The following is a 10,844-nucleotide window of genomic DNA, read 5'->3' as shown; positions in this document are numbered from 1 at the left end:
ACCACATTAATAAGTACCCCCACATTTGCAACGCGATGGCTTTGGCACCTGGATGGACGACTGGCGATGGACACATTAAAGGGAGAGGAGAGAAAAGAGAGGCTCAACAACAAAGACCTCCTTGAAACAGGACATCTCATCTACAAAACTTCATGAACACCACCTGACCCATACAGGTATGTATTATCCTCACCTCCTATGTGCCAACCCCAGGTAAGTATTCCCTCTAGCATGGGTAGCACCACCAACGGATGGACAACTCAGGATAAAAGAGACCACTGTCCCCAACACCAGAGCAGAGCTACTACCACACAACCAGAGGAGCTGTAGCACAACACAACATGTTTCTAAAACTCACACCTACCTAAGAGGATCCACCTCCTACTTGAACTCAGCACGGCACTTCACTGCTACCGCTAGAATGGAAAGCTATGGAATTGACACTACTACCCAACTCCAATAACAGTGGAAAAATAGAAAAACACCTGGGAGGACCAAAACACCAGACTGGTGACAATCTTAAGGGAGTAATCTTCATCATCCTATAGCCCCGGGATTCGGACCAACACCTCTGAGAAGCTTAGGCCTTCAACACGCTGATATAGCCCACCGCTCTCCACCGGTATAATGAATACCAATGGGAAACCGATAACACAGCACAACTACCTGAACTTCAACCACAGTGGAGAAAGAGTAAAACACCTCCCAGGAAGGAAACAATGGGTGGACTACAACCCCACACGGGTAGCCTTCATCCTATTATAGCCTCAGAATTTTGTCCCACACAGACAAGGAGCAAAGACCAACCTAACAACAGCCCACCGCTCTCCTCCACTACAATGGAAGCCTATGGAGAATCGATAACACAGACACCCAACTTCAAAGGTAAGTATGAACCACTTTAACACCTCTAAACAGGACCCCCTAACAGGAGCACCTACCCAGGAAGGTGGACATCTGCCCTAAACACCCCTTGGACCCTGGGAAGGCCCACACTCAATATGGAACGGAACCTACTACAATCAGTGCTAACCGCTCCCAACACCCCATACCAGGCAATGGGAGAGAGAGAAAAGACAGCTAACTACTCATCTTCATTCGCTTGCTATGACCACAAAACACCTCAGAAAGATCTCTACAGGGGCTGGCTCCAACTCCCCAAGTGTACACCCTTGTGTCTGACTCCTCCTGGACCTGCCACCATCAGAAAATCAATATGGCACTTAAAACCAGAGAGGATGAGCCTAACGCGCCTTGATGCTAACACACAGGTCTATGGCAGAACAAAGGTCAAGACTACCATCTTTGGAGGACCAGTTGAAGGACTTCTACACCACCTAGGAACCTCATCAATGACTCTTTCTAATCCCACAGACTTCGACTCTTAATTCCAATATGTCCTGGACCCCTCACCCACCCACAGCGGAAACGGCTCCCCAAAAGAAAAAGGTCACCGGGCCCAATGCAATTCTCCATTGTAATCAATGGAGCTAACTCTCTATCCCAGACCACTTGACCTCTAGATGACATGGACATCCCATGCAGGCCACTACAGGTACTGCGATCTGATTGGACGAAACAGCCATACCCCTCACATGCACAATGCATGCTCTCATCATGCTCCAATGAGAAGCCTCGACACCTGCTGGATCACACCCCCTTTCTCTATAAAAGAAGGGCATCATCTCAGGCTCAGCACCATTTGGTTGAAGCACTTCAAGGAGACAACTTCATCCAGATACCAGCAAAGAGCAAGAGTCCCACTGTAGAAGATTCGCCACACTACGGCTAGATCTACCAGACCTCCACTCCCAACAATCTGAGCTACTAGACCCTGGCCTTCACCGACTAGATCTTCCAGATCTCCACCCCCACTAACACTACACCTGCACCACACACACCTTTTTCCAGTCCGGAACGGGTAGCTCCTTAGTACCGACTAGGTGCACCTTTTTGCACACTTTTCACTTCCTTTTCCTCCCTGTCACCTGAAGAAGCCCAGCAGGCAGAAATGCGTTGTGGCTGGGACCCTCCTAGATCCGTTGTGCAGCTGTAAGGAAGGCAGGATCCGCAACGGACTTCGGGAGGGCCTCTTTTTGGCTACTTTCTTCTTAATTTGTACTTCATTCTCTCCTTAATTTGAGTTTTACACAGCTCCCACACACACTACACAAAACGCCGATGGACGAGACCCAAAGGACTTCACTCCAGCAACCTCAACACCCAACATGAAGAACACAGACACCCCCACAACTACGGCAGACCTCCAACAATGCTACGAGGGACAACCAGAGGCCCCACGCGGCCCACAACTATCCTTCCTACCCCCCACATCCTACAAGGGACGGCGCACCGAAGGGCCACCCGAAAACATTTTCTGGGGGGCAACCCCGTCACACCACCCGAACGTCATATCTTCGACGAACAGAACAATCTTCAAACACCTCTCCAGACCGATCTACTTATCACAGGAAGATGGAACCAGCACTACAACGCCACCACCACACTCATGGACCACCTGAGACCACTTGACTCCAACAGTCCGATATCACTACCAGATCTTCGGATGGCAGGAGCAAAACTAAGGGACTACAGGACACACTCTCCAACCGACCCTCTGAGACCACCAATAAGAGACCCATCACCCACAGAGGGACCAGGCCTACACAAATCTCCACCTCCGTTCAACACACCACCCAGCAGAGGACACACCCATCCAGCAGAACACCACCGCTCTCCACGAGACTGACCCAGCCCAGACACCTCCCGTCTGAGACACCACGACTACTACACAGGCCATTGGTCCCCCCTTGGTACAGCAAGATATCACCACCACAATACATCCTACAGCAGGCACTCCCACTACACAGGGAGGCAGAGCAGACCAACAGAACAGGACCGAACAGCTCCTGCACCTCCACGTAGCACCTCCAACCCAGAGGACCACCACCACACAGAGAAGATTGAACACCACCACGCCCTGGGACCTCCTCCACGCTACACAACAGCTTCCAGGGAATCAAGAAATCCACCTACCTCCAGAGAAACACCTCCCAAGCGGCAAACTGATCCACCTCTGACTCAACACCACCACAGCGACACCTCTGGAACAGAGGCTACGCCCCACACCGGCAGCAGCTTCAGCCACGACGCCGAGGCCATCACTTCTACTATGGGTACCATGGACTACTCACCAGTGCCCAGACATCTCCTCCTCCTCTTCCCTAACATCATTCCAGTGGCCCATCTCTCCTCTCCACACCCGTAGAACTACCAAACAACAATCCAGAGAGACCCCACCACATGGGACCTCCACCCTCTTCCACCCCAGTATCAAGACAACATCTAAACTCATCACAGCGAGACACCACCTGGAAGCAACCAGCGAACACATCTCCAGAGGCCCTCTACCACCTGGCTACCAGACCAAGACAAGGCAACTGATAGCCCTCTTTACCCCATCTAGAGCATCACATCCTCAACGAACTAACCACCACCACGCAATGGCTCAGAAGGAACCATGATATCCCGGAGAGACACTAGAGGAACGAAACAGAACACACCCACCACATCCTCTCTGACAACACCAACTGGACAGAGGCCTGGTACCTTGGCAGCAGATGGGCAGAAGAACTCCTCCAAAGACCTCCACCACTACCTCTTCTGGAGAGCCTGCGGAACTCCCTCCCTTACCTTCAAGGACCGCTACTAGAGGACGCAAGAGAACCCACAAGACCAACAGGGCCTCTACACCATCTCCAGATCCTAACAGAACCAAACCCTATGACAGAGAGGACCTAAACACTCCTCCAACCTTCGGTCCCTTGGCCCCCCAAGTGCGCTGAGCCTCCCTAGCAAATCAGGCCCATCCAAATCCTAACACCAAAGTGTGAAAACCACGGTAAACCGGTAATCATCTAAATATGCCTGGACACTTGGCTAATCAGCAGGAGAATATGGTTCCACCCTTATCCTAACCCTAACCTCACCCTTACCCCAACCCTACCCCCCACCCACTCTATCCCCGAACTGGACTTAAAATGGAAGAAAGACCAAGGATGAAGACACCTAAACAAACACACCCCAAAAATGCGGAGTGCACCCCGGTCTCTGCATTAGCTTGAAGGCACCAGATCAACCTTGTGGATACCTTATAAACAAAAACCTAACCCTAACGGACGTTATTATTTGGTCCCCAGAGCATTTTGCTTTTCTAGTTAGAGCCTAATGTTGGCAGTGTTGGCACTTTGTTCATTGTTGTTTAGCTAGCTAACATTAGCTGGCTGGCTCGTTAGCTAATGTTACGTGACGTGACGTGTGTACAACACCCGTTGAATACACACGTCTGCAAAAAAGCGTAATGAAATTGTTGCCAACAGAGCTGGTTAGGCTGTTTTCATGTTATCCAGAGGTTAACAAATCATCAGACAGAGCGTCAAGTGTGCGCTCCGAGAGCGAAACGAGATGGGTGGGGCTAAAGCTGAACGATGCTGAATGGGTGTAGACAAAGAAGATTTTCTCAAAAGTGACTTTACAAGTTGATCAAATTTCAAAGCAGAATTACTTTCCCATTGTTCCTCAAATGCAGTGTATGATATACCATGTTGTAGTTCTAAGTATCTACTTTTATCCAATGTAAAAAACACCATTTCACATTTTGCTACATAAGACCGAATCCAGATGGTGCATCACAATTAATGCATGTAATGCTTTTATTATAAAAGTGCATTTTTATGGTGAAAATGATCTCCCCCAAACTTGAATCTCATGCCCTGCTTATGTATGGCAGTTAGGCTCTATACCCCTTTTAAAGTGGATTAATGTTCTTAATAACCTCTAGTGACTCCCCATCCCGCATGAGGGAGCGTAATCATCGACTGACACTAATTAGCATAACGCAACGGACATAAATATTCCTAGAAAATATTCCTATTCATGAAAATCACAAGTGAAATATATTGAGACACAGCTTAGCCTTTTGTTAATAACCCTGCCATCTCAGATTGTCAAAATATGCTTTACAGCCAAAGCTAGACAAGCATTTGTGTAAGTTTATCGATAGCCTAGCATAGCATTTTGTCCAGCTAGCAGCAGGTAACTTGGTCACGGAAATCAGAAAAGCAATCAAATTAAATCGTTTACCTTTGATCAGTTTTGGATGTTTTCACTCACGAGACTCCCAGTTAGATAGCCAATGTTCCTTTTTTCCAAAAATATTATTTTTGTAGGCGAAATAGCTCTGTTTGTTCTTCACGTTTGGCTGAGAAATCGCCCGGAAATTGCAGTCATGAAAACGCCGAAAAATATTCCAAATTAGCTCCATAATATCGACAGAAACATGCCAAACGTTGTCTAAAATCAATCCTCAAGGTGTTTTTCAAATATCTATTCAATAATATATCCACCGGGACAATTGATTTTTCAGTAGGACCGATTGGAATAATGGCTACCTCTGTATTTTACGCGAGAATCACTCTTAGAGCATCAGGTGACCACTTGCGCAGTGTAGCCACTTATGGGTATTCTTCAACATAAATGCGTAAAACTACGTCACAATGCTGTAGACACCTTGGGGATTACGGAGAAAAAGTAATCTGGTTGATAGCCCATTCACTGCTCAATAGGGACGCATTGGAACGCAGCGCTTTCAAAACATGAGGCACTTCCGGATTGGATTTTTCTCAGGCAATATCAGTTCTGTTATACACACATTCAATATTTTTACAGTTTTGGAAACTTTAGAGTGTTTTCTATCCTAATCTGTCAATTATATGCATATTCTAGCATCTTGTCCTGACAAAATATCCCGTTTACTACGGGAACGTTATTTTTACAAAAATTAAAATACTGCCCCCTAGTCACAAAAGGTTTTAATTTTAAGAAGATATTTGGCCTCTTTTAGTAACACTTTTTTGGTTACTACATTATTCCATATATGTTATTTCAATGTCTTCACTATTATTCTACAATGTAGAAAAAATAAAGAAAAACGCTTGAATGATGAGTAGGTGTGTCCAAACTTTTGACTGGTGCAGTATACAAAATAATATATGTGTTGAAATCTGTTTAGAGAAGCGGACTAATAGCTGTAAGAGCAATCCATTTTCTGAACAGGGTGTTGTGCCTAATAAACTGTTCGGTGAGTGTCTATTGTAGTAGTGAAGTAAACCTGCTCACCTTTTAAACTAGTAAAATACTTGACAAAACGGAGCTGTAAATGAGACAAAGAATCAGAAACCGAATCACTTAGTAAATGTATTGTTTTCTCATGCACTTTCAACTCTGTGAAAGAACATTCTGTGAAAGTTATTTTTCTAAGAACCAAAGGAGAACCTTTAGGGAACGTTACAGGAACGTTCTGTGCTAGCTGGGAATGACCTTTATATCAAATCAAATTTGGAGTCACGCAATGACATGTGTGGTCCTCCCACTACGACTCGGGAAAGCATTATTAGGCTGCAGTTTATTAGGCTACAGATGAAATAAATGATGATGAACTGCACAGGATGGTGAAAGTGCAAAGTGATGAGCTTGATGCTCCTTTGCAATAAATATTGAGGGTCTTATGCTGGTGACACGATGATTGATGCTTGGCTGCTGTTTGATAAATAAAAATAATCTCGCTATTTTGTCCATAGTAATCTCATCATGTAGGCTATATGCGTACTGTATTATGCGAGCTGTTGGCTAATGTGAACGTGCCAATACCAGAGTGGGCACACTCACTACATAAGTCCATTTTCTTGGTAACAAAGCCATCAGTAGAGTTGAAAATGCAATGGAAACCCATTTAACTTGGCCGGGGTAGGCCGTCATTGTAAATAAGAATTTGTTCTTAAGTTCTTAACTGACTTGCCTAGTTAAATAACATAAAAAATTCAAACCAAGCCAAAATAGTGCTCAGGCGTAAACACAATGACCCTGTTGGTGGTGATAAAGGGGTGCTCTGTGGCATGTGGGACTTTTGAGTCACACCCTTAGCTTTATTCAAGTCCATAATAAGAATCCTTTTGGCAGCAGTCTCTCATGACAGACACACAGTGCAGCTGGCCAGCACACACACAAAATGTAGTTCTGGGCTCTAAGCTTAGTTTGGCCGTGGTCCATTCTTCAATACTGGTGGGTACTGCAGGAGCTAGTGAGGCTCTGCTAGGCCCAACAGATTATCAGTTGGCAGAGAGAGTCAAAGTCAAATATCAAATGGTTGACTGTGTGCTGTCATTGGTGGTGGTGCTGCCTGTCCTCTCCTTCCTCATCGCTCTGAGAGGACACAGAGTAGCCACACCCCTACTCCTCCTCCAGCGACCTGTCTTCACAAACAGACAAACAGGACCGGTAGCAACACCAAGTCACACACTCGCAAATTGAACAATAAATTGCTTTATTGAAGCCTCTGTAGAACTCAAAGGGACACATTCATTTTCAAATCAATTCAAATATATTTAAAAGGCCTTGACACAAACTTGCCACAAACAACATCAATTTCAATCACCAGGTAGCCTACAGAATAGTAATAACAAAACACTCACCTGTCCTTAGAGATCCTGATAGAGCAGAGGAGGTATTAGTATGAAGGCTTGGGATGACTGACAGTCCATCCACCTCTGATGATCCCTCCCCTTTCTCCATGTGATTGGTCTCGCTACCCTGCCCCTGCCAATCACTAAGAGCCGTTTGAAAGCTCCTTGCCAGACAAGCGGTGATGTCCTTAGCTCTCTCAGCACTGGTGCACCAGAATATCTTGCACTGTAACTGCAGTTGCTGGCCTTGCTGCTTACAGATGTACAGGAACACATTGGGGTGCTTGGAGTCGGCCGCGCAGAACGCAATGTCTCTCAGATAGGTCTTAGCGAGCTGTCTCCCCGTGGCAATCTCCTTCACCTCTATGTAACGCCGCCGCAACACCAGAGCGTGCTCCTTGCACAGTTTCTCAGGGGCCCCCGGGGCCCACTGCTGGAGCAGCAGGCTTATGGCCCCCTGGGCCTGCTCCAGATCCAGGGAGTAGATTTTCTCAGTGCCCAGGTAGAGCACCTTGTAGAGGGGATCCCCGTGGGAGAGGGTAGCGGTGCGGTTGGGCCGGAGGTGGAACCGGCGGCAGAACACAGCGGGAGACTTCCTCAGAGTCTGGATGAGCTGGAAGGAGGGGTTACTCTGAGACATGGCTAGAGGTCAAAGGTCAGTACCAGGGTGCGTTCAGACTTCAGAACCTTTGGTTGTTGTTATTCTCCCAGAAGCCTCTCTTATTAAACCCGGTAGAAAGTTATTCACTCATTGCACCTGGGGGTAAAGAATTTAAGTTAGAAAAAATATGAATTGCTTGAGGGAAAAAGTTGTAGTTACGAGTAGCTTAAAGGGTCGGATTCCCGGATACAGATCAAGGTAAATCCTGGACCAAAAAGCAATTTCAATGGAGAGCGTTTTTAGGCTTTTACTGAACATAATCTGTGTCCAGGAATCTGGCCCAAAATGTTATTTTATTGTTTTAGCGGAATGAAGATACGATATCTTCAGTACATCATGTACTTCCTCCCTTTCTTTTCTTAACTTACATTAATGATGGCTTTCAATGTAAGTTCCTCAGTTCAAACTGACAACTATGGTGCTACACCTCCACACTTTGGGAGGCTTTGGCTGGATGTTGTACATTTGATTATCTCAAACAAACATGAATGTACAGTATATTCATACAGTTGCACTATTTCAGCCATCTTTTAGGTCTATGTATTTACATCAGCAAAACTATGTGGAAATAATTAAAGAATACGATCAATCTTGGAAGTACTGCAATACAATTATCAACTTCTAGGGTTTTAAAAAGAAAACAATAACACTGCAAGAGGCTCAATATTGGACAAGTAAAAATTGCATTTTTAAATATATTGTCTTTATAACTGTGGACCTATATATGGCTATTTGCCTTAACTTCATGCATTTGGTATAATTTATTATCATTTTTCCAAAACAGTAGAGTAGTGGCTATACAGTCCCATTTCACTAGCTCATTCTCTGCTCCTATGAGGTTTCTCTGCATGGTTCAAATTCGAAACCAGCCCCCATGCTGCCGCCGCCACAAAATCCTTATCTGGACTTTCTGGTGGTGTCCAGCAAGAGTGTTTAAGTGTGATTGTAGAAGCGCAAAATGAGCCAAACAAGATCAATATGCCATATGTATAATGGCTAAAGCCATATTGAAGTAAGAGGTACAAATGTTAAACAAACGACTCAAAATGTTTCACAAATTTATACAGATCTATTGGTTTATTTCAGCATTTCCCTTACTTTGTGTCGCACTCCTGTCACTTACCTTACAATGTGTTTTTTTTTAAGTAGCCTACTTTCGTTGTATTCGAAAGAATGTCATAAAGTCCATTAACTTTGCAATAATTCTTCACAGTAAAATATATATTCTTGTCTGCATGTTTTTGTTGAGAAAGGGCTGCATCTGTGTGACCGTGAAGCTCTCCTACAGCGGTAGATAAGTTATGTGAAGGGGCCACTTGATCGTGTGAGAGAGAAGGGGAGAAGGGGGCGGGAGGTAAGACAACCTCTATGTAGTGCAAAAAAATTCTGAAGTATTTACTTTTATATGGGAAATAATACACACTGACCCTTGCTGGTATCAGTTTTATAATTGACCTATAGTATCTGTATGCATGTAATTACTGTTTTCCCCAAATCAGCAAAGGCTATAATAATGTTTATAATGAGTTTCTAAAATAGGTTCCCACTAAATGCACTACAGTCATTCAGAAAGTATTCAGACAACTTGACTTTTTGTCACGGCTGGCTGAAGGACTGGACCAAAGTGCAGCATGGTAAGCGTACATTTTCTCTTTATTAAAAAATGACGCCAACAAAACGAAGAACAAAATCCAAACCGTGATGCTTTGGGCTATGTGCCCTGAACAAAGACGAAGTTCATTTCCCACAAAACAGGAGGGGGAAAAGGGTACCTAAGTATGGTTCTCAATCAGAGACAACGATAGACAGCTGCCTCTGATTGAGAACCACACCTGGCCAAAGACATAGACTGAGCTCCAGAGTTCCTCTGTGGAGATGGCAGAACCTTCCAGAAGGAGAACTATCTCTGCCGCACTCCACCAATCAGGCTTTTATATTAGAGTGGCCAGACCGAAGCCACTCCTCAGTAAAAGGCACATAACAGCCAGCTTTGAGTAAAAAAATAAAAAATTATATGCTAGTGGTTGTATTCATTTGGGATTTACCGCATCCCACAACTGTCCCAGACCATGTTTGGAATATTTATTTCTCGCACAGAATAGAATAGATTGATTGACCTTTGCACTATGGGGGATAATAGATTGACATAGGCTAATGCTTTTGCTGTTCATTAGGCCTACACATATTGTTGGCTGACGAAAAGTAAATGTGGACAGTTCTTCCAATATCTTCAATAGGCACCTCGGAATTGGATAAGGGTGGGCGCAGTTGCGTCCCCGATGTGTCTGTCTTCACTTGTAGCCTGTAAGAAAGACCCGATCACGTGATGGAGAACACAGTGCTCAGGGAGAAACACCTGCATTGCTTGCTGTTTGGGGTTTTAGGCTGCGTTTCTGTACAGCACTTTGCGATATCAGCTGATGTAAGAAGGGCTATATAAATACATTTGATTTGATTTGACAGCGGCCACTGGCCGCAAAAGGCATGGATTTGTTTAGGGTGCATTACGGCGACACAAAGGGGATGCTGCTGTGAAATTCTAGGTATTATCAAGTGCTTGTCAAATTGTGAATGAGTGACTAATGTAGTGTGTACAGCCTGCGCAAAAAAACAAAGTAGAGCTCATGCCTTTCAAGCAACTTTTTTTTAAATAATCATTAGTC

General features: G+C 44.9%; 1 protein-coding gene across 2 annotated transcripts; it reads right to left on the bottom strand.

Moving 5' to 3' along the window:
• Positions 1-6,446: 6,446 nt before the first annotated feature.
• LOC115106236 (uncharacterized) lies at positions 6,447-9,483 on the bottom strand. 2 transcript variants are annotated; one of them, XM_029628800.2, is made up of 3 exons: positions 9,305-9,483; positions 7,530-8,277; positions 6,447-7,310 (listed from the first exon to the last, which is right to left on the bottom strand). In XM_029628800.2, exons 2-3 carry the CDS (start codon positions 8,158-8,160, stop codon positions 7,288-7,290), a joined length of 654 nt encoding a protein of 217 aa, XP_029484660.2. In that variant the 5' UTR covers positions 8,161-8,277; positions 9,305-9,483; the 3' UTR covers positions 6,447-7,287. The 2 variants fall into 2 exon arrangements, with proteins under 2 accessions (XP_029484660.2, XP_029484659.2); XM_029628799.2 differs by having other exon boundaries at positions 6,447-7,306.
• Between the last annotated feature and the right edge of the window lie 1,361 nt (positions 9,484-10,844).

This window comes from Oncorhynchus nerka, linkage group LG23, assembly GCF_034236695.1.
Source record: "Oncorhynchus nerka isolate Pitt River linkage group LG23, Oner_Uvic_2.0, whole genome shotgun sequence".
Classification (NCBI taxonomy): Eukaryota; Metazoa; Chordata; class Actinopteri; order Salmoniformes; family Salmonidae; genus Oncorhynchus; species Oncorhynchus nerka.
The sequence above is the reverse complement of the archived record's forward strand: the minus strand, read 5'-3'. Positions and strand labels throughout refer to the sequence as shown.

What these genes read in the sequence shown, in the direction of transcription:
- LOC115106236 (XM_029628799.2), bottom strand. Translation starts at nt 8,160, where the DNA reads ATGTCTCAGAGTAACCCCTCCTTCCAGCTCATCCAGACTCTGAGGAAG. An exon ending in ATCAGGATCTCTAAGGACAG is followed by an intron (nt 7,307 to 7,529) that starts GTGAGTGTTTTG and finishes TTGTGAAGACAG; the next exon opens with GTCGCTGGAGGAGGAGTAGG.